The 17,989-nt window shown below is 45.4% G+C and overlaps 1 protein-coding gene across 2 annotated transcripts in view; it reads right to left on the bottom strand.

Annotated features, from left to right (window-relative positions):
- Positions 1-17,989, bottom strand: part of FBXO11 (F-box protein 11) — a 911,561-nt gene that overhangs the window by 408,285 nt on the left and 485,287 nt on the right. For both annotated transcript variants that reach the window (XM_069608416.1, XM_069608415.1), the window contains exons 17-18: positions 16,680-16,756; positions 16,450-16,593 (exon numbers count right to left, since the gene is read on the bottom strand). In XM_069608416.1, the coding sequence (XP_069464517.1) occupies positions 16,450-16,593; positions 16,680-16,756 (221 nt within the window). The remainder of the gene's footprint in view (positions 1-16,449; positions 16,594-16,679; positions 16,757-17,989) is intronic.

Here is a 17,989-nt window from a genome sequence, read left to right as displayed (position 1 = left end):
ATGCAAAAAAATCACCAGTACCCATAGTGCAGAGAATACCGATAGAGGGAAGTACTAGGCCGACGGCTGCTAATATTTCTGTCATTTTGCTCGACTTATCAACATATAATGAGGAAGCAGCTACTGAAGTTACAAATGAAGATCTAGACGCGACAGTGGATGAATTGATTGTACCAACCTCGCGGGGATCTGCTTTGGCACGTATGCCGTTTGGTTGTGAAAAAAATACAAGGGTCTGTATTATAATATCACCTGAGAAGCCACCTGCAGATTCACGATCAGCTCTATCAACTTCGCCCTTCATGACTTTATGCCAAAGAAGGAGCAAGCTTACCGAAGCGCGAAAAAGTTCACAAAAGGCTCCAGATCAAGAGACAAATTGGTCTGTTATTAGCTCTGTAAAAACATCAAATGAGCAAATAGGAACCAAGGACTGTGTGATTCGGGAACATATTCCCACTGTCGAAAAATCTTTAGGGAGTCTTGTTCCCAAACATAATCAGAGACTTGTAAAGGAAAAATCACACTCAAAATATTGTTTGGTTCTCGAACGAATTGAGGAGAATGATGACGACCTTGTGCTTAATCGTAGGAACGTCTTGCGTCTCCTCCACTATGTCCCTTCACTACGCATGATTGAGACTAATGACATAAAAGTGGTAGACTTTTTCAATGAGAACCGGAATGATATTGTGCGGCTATACATTGATTCACGAATCATCTGTAACACCCTATTGGCAGCTGCTTCGGTGTTGATTTCTATGGGTTTCGACATCAATGAAATTCAACAGAATAAAGAAGAAGATGAGAATTTTAAAGAACCACGTAAACGGTTAATGACCGAACACTCAAGATCTGCTCCCAATAATACCCAAGCCGCAATTAAATCTGTTTACATCGAGGAAATTGAATCTAGTCATGACATAACGTTGTTTGAGGCTAGTAGCTCAAAAACAGACAAAACCCCGAAGCTTCCAACTGAACAAATCAAAATTACCATCGCACAAAACTTAAGCCCATCATCGGCTGTTGTAACTGAACCAAAAATTACCCGAGCAATTGATTCCTCTAAAGACTGGAGCTGGCTCTCTAAAGCAATAAATTCTCAAAATTCCCAACAACAAAGCTAATGCCAAACCGGCAAAAAACCTATAACTAAGATAGCCAGTTGGAATACTCGTGGCCATGTGCACTTACAAAAATCCATTTGGTTAGAAAATGTTGATATTATGTGTGCCCAGGAAACCTGGTTGACTATATGTCCGGTAATAGAAGGTTTTGAGATTGCTTTTAATCCTGCAACTAAGAAAAAACTTGGCAGACCAACTGTAGGATTATTGACCTTGGTTCGAAAAAGTTCGGGCTACAGAATATTCGAATCTTGTAATCACACTCCCTATATTCAGTCAACTGCGCTTCAGTTTGGAAAATCTGGAAAACAGAATAAGAATTTCCTGTATATCCTCAATCTTTATTGGCAACATAAAGTTTCTCCTGCCTCAATTTTCATTGACCAAATAACAAATATTATTGATAATATTTATGAGGTAGATGGGGCAGCAAATATAGTGCTGTGTGGCGACCTAAACATAAATTGCTTATCAGTGCCATCAAAAAAACCTAAAACTTTTGTCTTGGAAAAGGTGGCCCAATTATGGTTAGGAGAAATGGAAAACAGAAACATGCACTTGTTGAACGGTCACACCTACGGGGATATACCACCGAAAGTCACGTGGAAGAGGGACGCACAAGAATCCATTTTGGATTATTTTTTTGTATCTGAGAGCGTGCATATTGATGTCTTGGAATTACAGGTTAAGCAAATGGAAGAAAGTGATCATAACCTAGTGACGATTACGATTGCGGTTTCATCACAGAACCTTTCTGATAAATGGTCTTTTGATTTAACACTGGAATCAAATAGAGTTCGGTTACGTCTTTCGGAAAAAGAGACTCGGAGCATAACCCATGCATACCAAGAAAATAAAGATAAACTTGAATACTCCGATTTATTGGAAACATATAAGGAAAAAAAACATGGATTGAAAAACAGATGGTTTAAGAACCTGCACGTTTTTGATTTAGAAATCTCCAAACGTAAGCGTAAAATGAGAAGCGACATACGCACGTGTAGTGGAATGTCTTCTAATGAAACTGTCAATAAGATCAAAAACATAAAACAAGCTTAGAAAAACTGGATAAAACAACATAAAAAAATCATGCTGCAATCTGACGCTGAACTTATGTTATCAAAACTTGGAAGTAGTAATACACGCGACTTTTGGAGTCTAATAAATAATCTTTCTGGCTCTCAGAGTGCTGTACAGACTAACATGGTTAGTGTAGAGCGTCTGGATAACCTACTATAAAAACCTGTATGGAAAAAAAGGCTCTACTATAGAATCTGGACTGGCAAAAATGGAGCCCTGGGATCTGGAGTTTCAAGAAGAAGATATTTTAGAAACAATTAACAACTTAAGTACCTCACGTGCCCCTGGGCCTGATGGTCTTACCAACTTTACCTTGAAAGAAAACCCACAAATCTGGGCGAACTTTTGTAATACCTTATTCAAGAAAATTGTGTCAAGATGTGAGACACCAACATCATGGAAGAGTGCTATAATTGTTCCTGTGTTTAAAAAAGGCGACAGACTAAATCCGGCACACTATCGCCCGATTGCGCTTCTCGACGTCTTAAGCAAGGTTTATGCTACCATGTTAAAAAATAAATTTCTAAAATGGTCCCAGCAAAACCATTTTGTTGATCAAAGACAAAGTGGCTTTGTGAAAGGAGTTGGATGCAGCCTGAATCTATTTATTGTCAATACCCTGAAAATGGAGGCAATAAGAACTGGGACCAAGATTTACTTGGCAGTAATTGACCTATCCCAAGCCTTCGACAGTATAGACAGGGATATACTTTGGGCAAAACTTGAAAAAACAATGTGTCCTCCAAGCCTTCTTGCTGCAGTAAAAGACTTGCACACTGAGACAAATGTCAGAATACGTCTTGATTGCCAAGGGAATTTGTCAACACCAATCCTGACTTTTCGAGGTGTAAAACAAGGATGTCCTCTTGCCGCTATTATTTTCAACTTCTTTCTTCATGACATTGACCAAACAATTAACGGAGAGGGATCATTTTCACCAAAAATTAACGGATCACACGTGAGTCATCTACTCTATGCAGATGACTTAATTTTGTTAGACCTAACTCCAATTGGTCTACAACGGAAATTAACAGCATTGGTACGTTATGTTGAAAAAAACGAATTATGCATAAATGCTGCAAAATCGGAAATCCTTGTATTGAGAGATCTGCGTGGTCAAAAAATCATCACGCAACCCACCTTTAAATGGCATATAGGAAAAATACAACTTCATTCTATCACTGATACCAAATACCTAGGCATGAGGATTAGTTCCAGTTTGAACGACGCTCCATGGGTGGAACAAACAAAACTGAAGAGCCGACAACTGGCTACACAGGCTATGGTGTTACATAAGAAATATGGCCGGTATTCCATGCTTCCAGTTATATCCTTTTTCAAACAAAAAGCCACCCCAGCCCTAATCTATGGAGCAGAATGTGCTTTTGGCTGCTCAGCCGATTTGTGGAACTCGATCGAAAACATCTTTTGGACTAAAGTCCTTGGTTTACCTAGAAGCATTCCCTCTGCATGTATACGATATGAGCTGAGTCTAACATCTATCAATGCAAGAGTGATTTGGAATTCATTGACCTTGGTTCGTAAAATGTCTCTAAAAGATCTTACCTTGCAGTTTAAAATTCTTTTAAATCCAGGAGAAACCAATAAAAACTCTGTACTGTATTTATGGGTGCAACGATGTAAAAACGTGCTCATAGAACTAGACACAGACCTCGAAACACTACATATTAATCCTGATCATGTCAAAAACAAACTCTGGAGACGTGATTGGTGTGAGACCTGTGATCTTAGACGCACCTATAAACTTATGCAAGATGCTCCTGGTGAAAAACGAGCGTTAAACGAGATACACATTCCTTGGAAACAATTTCCTGATGAAAGGAAAAGAAGACTTTATATGATGTTTCGTCTCAATATTTTTAAAACTCGCGAAAGAACTAACTGTTGGGTAAAAAATGAGTTGCATTCTGATCTTTGTCGATTGTGTAATGAAACAAAAGAAACTTTAAAACATCTTGTTCTATTCTGCGTGGGTCTCACTGAGGATAGAACTCGACAATTTGGAAGTATCACGTTGGAAAGAGCGACCTATCGTGTAAAAGACTGGTGGCAACTAATGTTTGATGCAACCGATCAAAGACTAATTTTAGCGTTAACTTTTTTCTTGGAAGCTATGGTATCACGACTTGAACATCTTGAGGATGAAGGAACATACAACTTAGAAACTACAAGTGTGCCTTGTGTCTAATCACTGCTCCAAGTTCATGCCCCTGTGGTCGTATTTGATGTATGAAGTTGGGATCGATCGAGTGTGAAGTTTTGTAACTCGCTTGTGTTTGTCTGATGGGTTCTATCTTCCTTCTCTGTTTTTAAAGGTTTATTATAAACCATATAAAAAAAAATAAAAAAATAAAAAAAAAAAAAAAAAAAGTAATATATTCCGAATTCTCTCTTCCGAAGGGAAGGTCAACCCTTTCTGAGTATCTAGGATAGCTCCTAGGAACTGTTTTGAGGTGCTTGGCACCAGACTTGACTTCTTCTCGTTGATAGAGAAGCCTAATTCGTGGAGGAGGTCGATAGTCGTCTGAATGTTTGACCTGCAAATTCCTGGGGTTTCCCCCGTTATGAGCCAGTCGTCCAGATAAGGGTACACTGGGATTGCCTCCCTGCGTAGGTGTGCAGCTGCCACCGCCAGTACCTTGGTGAATACCCTTGGTGCTGAAGCTATCCCGAAGGGCAGTACCTTGAATTGGTAGTGGCGACTGTCTACCTTGAAACGCAAGTATTTTCTGTGGGCTGGGAGCATGGAAATATGAAAATAAGCATCTTTCATATCCAAGGTTGCCATGTATTCCCCCTTTTTTAGGAGGGGGATTACCTCTTGTAGCGTGGTCATACGGAATTTTTGGGGCTTGACATACTTGTTGGCAGGCCGTAAGTCCAATACTGGGCGCATTGTCAAATCTTTCTTTGGCACAAGGAAGTAAGTTGAATAGATACCCTTGTTTACCTGGTGTCCTGGGACGAGTTCTATCGCGTCCTTTTCTAGCAGAATGGCGATCTCCTCGAGAAGGATCTTCTGATGTTCTAAGGAGTGTATTCTTGGTCGTGGAGGGTGGTTCCGGGGGCGCTGCAGTAATTCTATACAATATCCTGTGGACACTGTTGACAGCACCCATCTGTCTGAGGTGATCCCTTCCCAAGCCTGGGTGAAGTTGGAAATGCGTCCCCCTACTGGGGTTGCGTGAGAAGGGACCCTGAACTGAGCGTCACTGCTTTGGTGGAGGCGTGCCACCTCCCTTGTTGGGGCTGCCTCTGCCTCTTCCACAACCTCTCTTGTTACCCCTGCCGTAACTTTGGGTAGACTGCTGGTTGTTGTTCCATTGTGTACCCTGTCCTTGGGCATAGTTGCCTCTGTGAATTTTGGCCGCGTGGGCGACGAAAATTACTGTTCCCCCTCTGGTTAGGGGGTTTGTTGGTAAGCTGGCCAAGGGATTTGAGAGTCTCGTACTCGTCCTTGGCATTCTTAAGTGCGTCCTCGACCGCTTTCCCAAACAATAGATCGGGTTCCACCGGCTTGTCTATTAATGAAGCCTGGGTTTCTGTTTTGAACCCCGACTGCCGTAACCACGCGTGTCTCTTGATAACGGTACCTTCTGCTATCAATCTCCCTGCGTTGTCCGCGGCGTCGAAAGTTGCTTTTAATATGCAACCAGACACGGCTCTCCCTTCTGCCGAGATCCGAGCCAACTGGCCCTTTACCGGTTCAGGAGCAGAGGCTATGAGCGCCGCGACCTCTTCCCATTGATGGCAGTTGTAACTTGCCAACAGGGTGGTGGAGTTTGCGATCCTTGCTTGGTAGGCGGATGTTGAGGCTACCTTCCTGCCAAACCCGTACAGTCTTTTGCTCTCCTTGTCGGGAGGAGCTTCTGACGACGATAAGGGTGTCCCAGCCCTCTTCCGAGTGTTGGTAACCACTAGGGAGTCTGGTTTAAGATGTCCTCTTATATAAAGAGGGTCAGACTGGGCTGCCCGAAAACGTTTTTCGACTCTGGGGTTGACGGCTCTGGTGAGGTTAGGATTCACCAGGGATGGATCTATTCTAGGTTGGATGGATTTAAGGATAGGGATGGTCTGAGCGACCAGCCTCCTCTCTCCCACCAACTCTTCTGCGAAGTCCCTTTCCTCCTGTACACCGTGGGTGTCGATGTGAAAATGTTCTGCTGCGCGAGCGAGAACTTCATTAAGGAGGGGCTGGTTATCAACTGGCGAGTCGGTAACTGGGGCTTCGCTCTCTACCGGGGAATCTACTCTGTAAATTTCCCGCTCATCTTCTACCTCCTCCAGGTCCTCATCATCCGCATAGTATTCAGTCCCGGTTTGTTCCTCCATAATTGTAAACTCCTGGTCCCCTTCAGGGAAAGGCTGTCCTTGGTATCTGGGGTGCGGAGTAGAGTATGGAGTAGAGTAAGGCTGCACCTCGAAGGGTTCAGGTCTTTCGAACCGGGCCTTTTTACTTAGGGGGACAGGATCAGAGGAGCCTGAGGGTGTGGCCCCTTGAGGGTCATACGAAAGGAAATGTTCTGGGTTTTTGTCATAAAAATTAGCTAAGGAAGACATCCTTGACATGACCCTGTCTATGTCTTCACTGGACCATTCTTTGGAACAGGGTATGACTTTAGTAGGCAACTTAGAGGACTTATCAAGGGTACCCTTGCTGGATGTTGATGTCCCAGTAGATTTATGTGTGTCTGCTTAGGGTGGAAGGATGGTCTCACAGGAGTGGAAGGCTGTGCTTTCCGCTGTTTCCCCCCCTCCCCGTGCGTGGAAAAATGTTTTCCCTGCACCTTGGAGTCCCCAGAGACTTTCGACGCCTGGCGTCGAGGGTCGGGAGAGGTATCTTGTTTCGAGCGTGGGGCCTCGCTGGTGTTAACTGCAGCCTCGGTCTCCTGGAGCGCGGCCTGGGGGTGGAAGTCGTCTTCGTCTTCCGACGATCGAACTTCCATTAATCTAGGGAGCGAGGCACTCTTGGCAAGAGTGGATGATTGCCTTGCGTCATGAGGCGATCTCGATCGAGAGCGCCCAGAGGACACCGAGTCGGACCGTTCTATCTGTGCCTCTTTCCGAGAAGTCAACGTCGTCGAGGTTCGGTTGGGCTTAGTGTGCTTAGTGTGTGTAGGGTGTGTAGCGCTTGCGTCGCCGGGGGTCTTCCCCATAGCCGCCCTGCCGGACAACCTTCCGAGGTCGGGGACCTGCACTCGGCAGTCTTTCGACGCCGTAATGCCCTCGCCGTCCGAAAGTACGGCGTCGCTGCCATCGCTGAAGGCGCCTTCCGCTGCCATGGCCGCCTGCCTGGCGTGGTGGGCCCAACGCTTTGTCGAACGGTCCTTAAGTGTCTTAGGCTTAAACCTACTACACGCTCTGCAGTTCGCTTCGGGGTGGTCCCTCGGCAAGCAGAGATTGCACGTGGCGTGCCTGTCGACCCAAGGGTATTTGCGGTTGCACTTGGGGCAGAATTGGAAAGGGGTACCCTCCATACGCACCTTGAGGCAGCGGGCTGGTAAGTGTAGGAAATATATAAGGTGTACCTATATACCAAGAGTGAAGAGTATGTACCACCCCCCACTCTCCCTACTTGCAGGGCCGAGGCCAGCGGCCTACTAGGCCCGGGCCGAGGCCATCGGCCTTCCGAGGCCCAGATCCGTCGTGCAGCAGCCGACGGTCGATGTCTTCTCCAGCCGTCGTCGAGTGTCGAGGGTCGACGTTGGGGTGGGGAAGGATGTCAATAAATAATTTTAAACTTCAATAATTAGCAAAAGTATGGCTAAAGCCAGGGGACTCCGCAAGATGCTTCCGACCAGTATGGCGGAAAAAAACAATCTGAGGATCCTAGACGCGTGAGGGATCTTGGGTACAGTGGACGTCACACTAGGGATAGTATTACTGGCACGCCTGTGTCGACGCCCATTTTCGAGTTTCGAAAAACAAACTAATACTCCGCAGCTTCCACTAGATGTCGGCCTATGCACAGCATGTGATCTAAGCAGATTCCACAAGCCTCAGAAATATATACACATATATACATACATATATACATATACACATACATACACATACATACACATACATACACATACATACACATATATATATATATATATATATATATATATATATAATACACCGTATTTCTGATGCTTGTATCTGCTTAGATTCACATGCTGTGCATAGGCCGACATCTAGTGGAAGCTGCAGAGTATTACAGTTTGTTTTTCGAAACTCGGAAATCGGTGTCGACACAGGGCGTGCCAGTAATACTAGTGTGACGTCCACTGTACCCATGATCCCTCACGCGTCTAGGACCCTCAGATTGTATTTTTTCTGACATGAGGTAGCATGAGGAGTAGCGCGAGTACAGATAATCCAAGCAGATAGATAGAAAGGTAAGACTACAAGCATCCATGCGCCTTCTCTCAGAGGGGAGGAAGGGTGGGTCGCATGTGAATCTAAGCAGATACAAGCATCAGAAATACGATTACGGTGAGTAATGTATCCCTTCTGAGGCTTGTGGAATCTGCTTAGATCACATGCTGTGCCTAGATTAGTGAGCAGTGTTAGAAGAAGGAGGTGGGATGTGAGAAGGGTCATGAACAAATAAAATGTCTTAGAACCGCTTGTCCCACTTGTGTATCTGTCTTGGAATGGGTGTCAATGCAGTAGTGCTGAGTAAAAGTGTGAACAGAGCTCCAAGTAGCTGCTTTGCAAATGGTGTCAAGGGGTACATTTGCAATGAAAGCCAGAGTGGCCCCAATGCCTCTTGTAGAGTGGGCTCTCGGCGTGAAAGGCAGAGTTTTTTCAGAAAGGGAGTAACACAGCTGGATACAGTTAATCCACTTCGAGATGGCACCTTTAGAGACGCGATCCCACTCTCTGCCCGTAGCTACGGAGACAAACAGCTGATCTGTTTTCCTTAGCGGTCTGGTCTTGTTTACATAGTAGAGGACCGCCCTACATACATCTAGGGTGTGTAGTTTCACCTCAGCCGAGCTTTGTGGATTTTGGAAGAAAGCCGGAAGCTCGATGGACTGGTTCACGTGGAATTTGGAAATAAACTTAGGTGAGAACCTAGGGTGTGTGCGTAAAACCAGTTTATCTTTATGGACAGTAAAGAAGGGATCTTGCACTGACAGAGCCTGAATTTCACTGACCCTTCTTATAGATGTAATTGCTACTAAGAAGGCCGTCTTATAAGTCAGGTGTTTGAGACTGCTTTTATGCATGGGCTCGAATGGGGGGCCCAAGAGTTTAGCTAGCACCACGTTAAGGTCCCATCCTGGTGGTGGATTTAAAATAGGAGGGTGAAGTCTCTTTACTCCTTCCATGAAGGCTTTAAATACTGGTACTTTCCACCACAACACCTTGTTATGGGAAGTGGTGTATGCCGACAGAGCTGCCAGGTGTACCTTCAATGAGTTAAAAACCAGTCCTGCATTCAGCAGGTGGAGCATGTATGTAACAATAGTGGAAGGAGTGCAATCAACTGTGATTCTGGCACTAGATAACGAATCTCTTCCATTTGTCAAAGTAGCAGTGCCTCGTGTTTGGCTTCCTAGATTCTTTTAGGATGTCCATACACCTCTGTGGTAAATTAAGATGTCCGAAGTCTATGACCTCAGGAGCCATGCGGCCAGGTTCATTGAGCTGGGTTGAGGATGCACTGTTTGACCTTGGTGCTGGGACAGTAGGTTGCACCAGGCCGGAAGTTTGATGGGTTCGCACACCGCTAATCTGCGTAAGTGTGGGAACCATGTTTGTCTCGCCCACATGGGAGCAACCAGGACGAGCGTCATCGATTCTCTGTTCATCTTGTTGACCACCTTCCTGAGGAGAGGAGTTGGTGGAAAAGCGTACGCAAACATTCCTGACCAGTTCATCCACAGGGCGTTCCCCTGGGAGTCTGGTTGGGGGAACCTGGATGCAAATCCTGGGCATTGTCTGTTTTCGCTTGTGGCGAATAGGTCTATAGTGGGGAAACCCCTTTGAGAGAAGAGATCTTCTACGACTTCTCTGTGTAGACACCATTCGTGTTCCTCTGGGAGGGGGGTCTCTGCTCAGAGCATCCGCTAGAGTATTGAGATCCCCTGGAACCTGTTGCGATGGCAGGAAGATGTTCCGTCTGAGTGCCCAAATCCAAGTTTTCAGGGCAAGCTTGGACAGATTTGGCGAACGAGTCCCTCCTTGCTTGTTCAGGTAAAACATGGCTGTAGTGCTGTCCGTCTGGATTTGCACTGACAGATTTTGCAGGTAGGGCTCGAACGCTTGAAGCGCTCTGAATACTGCCAGAAGCTCTAGCAGGTTGATGCGATTCTTTGCCACTGAGTGAGACCAGAGACCCTGAGCTGTGTGGTGGAGATGGTGAGCTCCCCACCCTGTCAGGCATGCATCGGTTGTGACTACCACCTGTATCTCGGGATCGTAAAAGGGTTTCCCCCTGGACAGATTTTCTCTTGTCCACCAGTGAAGGCTTTGTACAAGGGTTGGCGAAACGACCACTAGATCGTTCCACTGACCACTTGCCTGAGACCACTGTTTCGCCAACCATTCCTGCATGGGACGCATGCACAGGCGCGCGTGGGGGACCAGGTAAATACATGACGCCATCATGCCCAGCAAACGCATTGCTTTGCGTACCGTTATCTGGCGAGCGGACTGATACTGCGGAATTTGAAGCAGTATATTCCGAATTCTTTCCTCGGAAGGAAAGGTCAACCCCTCTTGAGTGTCTAGGATAGATCCTAGGAACTGTTTGGAGGTGCTTGGCACCAGACTTGACTTTTTCTCGTTTATTGAGAAGCCCAATTCGAAGAGGAGGTCGATTGTCCTTTGAATGTTTGTTCTGCAAATTACTGGGGTCTCCCTCGTGATGAGCCAGTCGTCCAGGTAAGGGTACACCGGGATTGCCTCCCTACGTAGGTGTGCTGCCGCCACCGCCAGTACCTTGGTGAATACCCTTGGAGCCGAAGCTATCCCGAAGGGCAGTACCTTGAAAGGGTAGTGCTGACTGTCCACCTTGAAGCGCAAGTACTTTCTGTGCGCTGGGAACATGGAAATATGAAAATAGGCACCTTTCATGTTCAATGTTGCCATGTAATCCCCCTTTTTTAGGAGGGGGATTACCTCTTGGAGAGTAGTCATGCAAAACTTTTGGGGCTTGACATACCGGTTTGCAGGCCGTAAGTCCAATACTGGGCGCATTGTTAAATCTTTTTTTGGCACAAGAAGTTGAATAAATACCCTTGTTTACCTGGTGTCCCGGGACGAGTTCTATCGCGTCCTTTGCTAGCAGATTGACAATCTCCTCGAGGAGGATCTTCTGGTGGTCCAAACAATGTATTTTTTGTCGTGGAGGATGGTTTCGGGGACGCTCTAACAGTTCTATGCAGTACCCTGCGGATACTGTGGGCAGCACCCATCTGTCTGATGTGATCCCTTCCCAAGCTTGGGTGAAGTTGGAAATGCGTCCCCCTACTGGGGTTGCGTGAGAAGGGACCCTGAACGGAGAGTCACTGTTTTGGTGGAGGCGTGCCGCCTCCTCTACTGGGACTGCCTCTACCTTCACCACGTCCTCTTTTATTACCCCTGCCGTAACTCTGGGTAGACTGTTGGTTATTATTGTTCCATGGTGTACCCTGCCCCTGGGAATAGTCGGATCCTCTCTGGGAATTTTGGCCGCGTGGGTGACGAAAATTGCCATTCCCTCTCCGATTAGGTGGTTTATTGGTTAGTTGGCCTAGGTATTTGAGTGTCTCATACTCGTCCTTGGCATTTTTCAGCGTGTCCTCGACTGCCTTACCAAACAGATCCGGCTCCACCGGTTTATCTAACAATGATGCTTGGGTTTCAGCCTTGAATCCAGACTGCCGTAACCAAGCGTGTCTCTTGATAACAGTTCTTTCTGCTATCAATCTGCCAGCATTATCCGCGGCATCAAAGGTTGATTTTAAAATGCAACCGGACACGGCTCTTCCCTCCGCCGAAACTAGTGCCAACTGGCTCTTTAAGGGTTCTGGGGCGGAGTCTATGAGTGCTGTGACTTCTTCCCACTGATGGCAGTTGTAGCTGGCCAACAGGGTGGTGGAGTTGGCAATCCTTGCCTGGTAGGCGGAAGTGGAGGCTACTTTCCTGCCCAACCCATACAGTTTCTTGCTCTCCTTGTCGGGAGGGGCCTCGGACGATGACAAGGGTGTTCCAGCCCTCTTACGGGTGTTTGTAACAACCCGGGAGTCCGTCTTCAGATGTCCCCTTATATACAGTGGGTCGTATTGGGCTGCCCTGAAAAGTTTCTCAATCCTGGGGTTCACTGCCCTGGTGAGTTTAGGATTTACAAGTGAAGGGTCTATTCTTCTCTGAATAGACTTAAGGATAGGGATAGCCTGAGCAACACTTACTCCTCGGCGAATTCCCTCTCCTCTTCAGCACCCTGGGTGTCAATGTGGAAATGTTCTGCTGCTCGAGACAGAAGTTCATTCAGGAGAGGTTGGTTGTCGACAGGGGAGTCGGTAACCGGGGGATCCTTCTCTACCGGGGAATGTACTCTGTAGCTTTCAGGGTCTGCCTCTTCCTCTTCTTGGTCCTCATCATCCCCATAGTAGCCCGTACCAGTTTGCTCTTTCAACATGCCCAAATCTGGATCCTCACAAAAGGATGTCTCTCCTTGATACTGAGAGTAGGGCGGTACATAGAAGGGGTCCGAAGACCGTGTTGGTGTTTCAAACCGGGACTTTTTACTTGGAGGTATTGGATCCTTAGAGCCAGAGGGTGCTGACCCATCGGGACTATAGGAGAGAAAGTGTTGAGGGTTTTTTGTGTAAAAATCTGCCAATGATGACATCCTTGACATAACCCTGTCTATGTCATCACTAGACCATTCTCTAGAACTGGGAATGACCCTTTCTGGGACTTTCTCTGCCTTATCCTCCTTACTGGTTTTAGCAGGGGTCCTTGGGATAACAGAAGACTAGGACTTGTCGGTCTGTTTATGTGGAGTGGACATTTTTTGAGGTGTGTAAGGAGGCTGAGACTGCTTCCTTTGCTGTTTTCCCCCCTCCCCGTGGGCGGAAGAGTGCTTTCCCTGCCTTTTCGCCCCTACGGAGCCTTCCGACGCCTAGCGTCGAGGTTCGGGGGTAGTGTCCCTATCCTTAGAACGTGGAGGTAGGGACTCGGGAGCCGCCGTTACGCGGTCTGCGGGCGCAGACTCCTGGAGTGCGGTCTGGGGATGTAAGTCTGCTTTGTCTTCCAACGATCGAACTTCTGTTACTTTGGGGAGCGAGGCACTCTTGGCAACCGTGGATGATTGGCTCGAGTCATGCGGCGATTTAGATCGGGAACGCCCAGAGGACACCGATTCGGACCGTTCTCCATGTGCCTGTTTCCGAGAAATCGACGTGCGTGTCGAGTCTCGGTTGGACTTCCTGAGCTTTGTGGAAGTGCTGTGGGTAGCGCTTGTGTCGCTGGGGGTCTTCCCCATAGCTGCCCTGCCGGACAACCTCCGAGGTCGGGGACTTGCACTCGGCTGTCTCTTGATGCCACGTTGCCCTCGCCGTCTGAAAGCACGGCGTCGCTGCCATCGCTGAAGGCGCCCTCCGCTGCCATGGCCTCCTGACACCTGGCGTGGTGGGCCCAACACTTGATCGAACGGTCCTTAATTGTTTTTGGTTTAAACCTACTACACGCTCTGCAGTTTGCCTCGGGGTGCTCCCTCGGCTAGCAGAGATTGCACGTGGCGTGTCTGTCAACCCAAGGGTACTTGCGGTTGCACTTGGGGTAGAAATGGAAAGGGGTACCCTCCATACACACCTTGTGGCAGCGGGCTGATAAGTGTAGGAATATATAAGCATGTACCTATATACCAAAAGAGTGTAGAGTATGTCCACCCCCCACTCTCCCTACTTGCAGGGACAAGGCAAGAGGCCTTCCTAGGCCCGGGCCGAGGCCAGAGGCCTTCCGAAGCCCAAATCCTCCATGCAGCTCTCGACGGTGGATTTCTTTTCCGGGCCGGCATCGAGTGTGGAAGTTCGGTGACTCGACGTTGGGGTGGAGAAAGGGGAAAATATAACGATATTTTGCAAAAGTATGGCTAAGGCCAGAGAACTCCGTGGAATTCTCCCGACCAGTATGGCGGAAAAAACAATCTGAGGGTCCTAGACGCGTGAGGGATCATGGGTACAGTGGACGTGTCACACTAGGGATAGTATTACTGGCAACGCCCTGTGACGACGGCCATTTTCGAGTTTCAAAAAACAAACTAATACTCGGCAGCTTCCACTAGATGTCGGCCTATGCACAGCATTTGATCTAAGATTCCATTTAATATTTATTTTACTATAAAGCTAGCATCATGAAGACTTTGTCTGCTTGCGTTCCTTTGCATCTGTACACTCGTGAAATGGCTTTAACAATTTCATTGTTTCATCAGCATAAGCCTCTTAATCTTGTGCCCAAGATGTTGCTCATCTTTGATACTTTCTTGATGCCTTATAGAATATCTGCATTCTCTCATCTCTACATCTCTTCTAGGTACGTCAGCTCGATTCTCGCATGACGTCACCAATCTGCTCTCTTGTGCATTTGTCCTTTTCCTTCTGGGTTTTTATTCAAATAGCCATCATACTGTCTTGGATGCAGGTATGGTTTTCTCAACGGGTACCTTGCCTCCAGGAGTCTCTTGGGTATAGGCACTTCCCCTGGTACTCCTCGGGTTTCACACTCTGGTACTAAACATATAGGCAATATAGGCGAGGTGGTTGAGGTGTGGGTACTTGGCTCCTTCTCTACACTGTGTTAAATTCTCACCTCAACGTCCATGCAACTAAAGTTTTTTTCCTTGAATTTCAAAGGTTTTGTTACAATGTAACGATTGTTCATAAAATATCAAATAATCACCCAAAACTGGATAATCTACAAATTAACAACCTGGCATATGCAGACAATGTCATTTAGGTTGACTTGACTCCCATTGGCCTGCAAAGAGATTTGGCAGCGACCAATGCTTATTTTAGATCAACAGACCTTTTAAATGTAAATAAATCAAACATTTTAATGATAAATTATATTAAGTCGACATTTTAATGCGTTTTAGATCATACGTGCCTGGAAGTGGTTCAAAATATTAAATATTTGGGAGTCATTTATGCTAGGAGAACCAACCGGTTAGCAAATGGAAACTATTAAAAGAAAGATTAAGGCAAATGCAACCAAATTAATGGTTTGATAGAAAATGTTGTCTCTCTGCTATTCCCATTGTTAAGTATTATCATCAAAAGATGGGCCCTCGTCTCCTTTACGGAGTGGAAATGGGTGTGTTGCCTAATGGGATAGCGTGGAATCGCTCATTTGGAAAAGGATTTTAACTTTACCACGAGGGACTCCAATCGCAGTTTTAAGGCACAAAGTGGTCCTGATCTCCCTCCGTGCCCGTGCTGATTGGAAAAAAGTAAAATTATTGATAACATTTTGCTCCCTCCTGTTAATTGTTTATTTTCTTTTTAAAAGGTAGAACTGAATCTGAACTCTTGGAAGGTTTTGACTGGAAACGACAAATGATGGACGCTAAGTGTTTTATAATTTCTCTGAAGATGATCTTATAGCCTTTCCATATAGAGTTAAAAAGTAAATGTTTGAAATTGACTGGTTTAACAATCGGGCTTCGGCAATGAATTATCACCAAGTATGAAATGAAAGCTTTTAATGTGTCTTTTACCTGCAAATGTACCCTTCAAGAAACCATAGATCTGCTATGTTGCATTTTAAATTGTACTTAATCCCCAGTAGAGAAGTATTAGGAGCCAGGGAGAAAATCCCTAGGAAATGACGATCCTGCACATTCTGTGCTGAAGATGTGGAATCACTAGTATCTTGTAATTGTCTGTAGTGCACTTCATGAATTGCGTTTTGAATTTTTTGCTCAATTTGTTTTTAATGAGCATTTTTTAAATACAGAATGTTTTGGTCTAAGCTTTTTAAAACTAATGACATGTCTTTGGATCTATCGATTTAAACATTTTTGGAATAGATTTTAAAATAAGTAAATGGAAATACGGTTTCTGGATTTATATATGTTACTGATAGTTTGAATTTTGTGTTTTAACAATCCTTGTATGTTAATGCAAAGGTTCTTGTAAACCATAAACAATTAAATAAACACTTCAGAAAGTAAAGCAAACCAAAGGATTGAAAGAAAATTATACTAGACAATATTTTCCCAACATCAGAGCATTACCTCTTCCTCCATTAAATATGCAAATTCCTCCATCTCTTCCATCATGTATTTTATTTCTTCTTAATGTTGGGTTGCTATCGGTTTTGATCCAGACTCCTGCCATTGCATTGTCAAAGATTTCATTGTCTTCTATGAATCCAAGACCTTGAAAGGTAGGATAAATACTTCAAAGGATGTTTAACAAAAGGTGAGTCTGAAAATGTGTAACTTAGTGGTAGAACGTCACATACCAGAGTTATAGACAAGAATTCCACCATTCTGGCCTCCCCAGATTTTATTTCTTCTTATTTTGGGGTTGCTTCCGGTTCTGTAGAAAACAAAGGGTAATGCATATTTTCACAGGTTAGATACTGAACATACTGCCATAACTGTATATTGAACATGTATTTACAAATTAATAATGCTCAACATCAGAAACACATTCACTTAGATAGCAAAACAGTTGGAAAGTACCATGTTGAAAGTACCATGTTGAATTTGAATAACTGCACAGTAGTGTGACAGCTACACTTCTGTTCACACTTCCCCTACAAAATAATAGGCAGTTCAAACCAAGAGTCCAGGAGCATGGTAGTAAGCTTCTAATACAACAGGACGTGTAATTTATGGTTAAGTGCACTGGCTAAATGACTGCATTCTCGCTGATGAGGTTCCTTTCACTGAAACATATAACAATCAATAATCAATGACTGAGTGCATGTTCAGCCACAATCACTTAACAGCATGACCATAACTAATTTCCTATCATAGTTCTTAATGATAGTTCTCGGTATCGGGTGTTGCAGATGCAGATTCCTTCTCTGTCGAAGGTTGCGTCCAAGGTGCGTCAGGAATTGTGGGTGGATGCGTTAACTATTTGCTTGAAGTTGAGTGTTTTCCAGGAAGGCGCTGAGTAGGTTCACTGTGGTTTTGTCCTCTCTTTCGAACCAGATGTTTAATTCCACCAGGACGATTAGATTGCCATGGTAGGTGGAAAGGTTGGCGATGGAGTCTAGTTTCGCTGCATAATTCGGGTTGTAGGATGGCAGCCTGTAAATCAGAAGGAACACTATGTTGATTTGGTCATTCAGTTTGATCTTGACGAGGAGGGATTCACAGTCTTTTATGTCAGTTGAAGGGAGTGGTATGGCACAGATTTGCTCTGTGCACCATTGAGATTCTGCCTCCTCTTTGGTTTTCCCTTAAGGTGTGCATTTGTTTTAAATTATCCAGTATGGCTTTGTGCGTGATAGTTGTGTAGTTGTCCAATAGCCATGAAAAAGTGTGTCTGTGCCACCCTCACTGAGGAGGTCGTATATTTCTGTTTTGTGTTTAGCCATAGATCTTACGTTGAGTAAGCTGCAGTGTAGTTTGTCTGTTTTGCCTTAGAGGTTGTTTGTTCTTTTGTGTCCCCCAGCTGGGCAGTGTTTGTCAGGTTTTCATTTCTAGGGGTTCTCTCCTGGGTGGGTCTGCTTGGTGAGATTATTCTTGGGTGTTCAATCTCTTCGTTGAGCAGTCTAATTAGGTTGATGGTGAGGTTGCTTAATTTTGGTTCATGCAG

Source organism: Ambystoma mexicanum, chromosome 4q, assembly GCF_040938575.1.
Source record: "Ambystoma mexicanum isolate Mex_15411 chromosome 4q, UKY_AmexF1_1, whole genome shotgun sequence".
In the NCBI taxonomy this organism is placed as follows: Eukaryota; Metazoa; Chordata; class Amphibia; order Caudata; family Ambystomatidae; genus Ambystoma; species Ambystoma mexicanum.
Note: the sequence above shows the minus strand (reverse complement) of the source record. Positions and strands in the feature narration are given on the sequence as shown.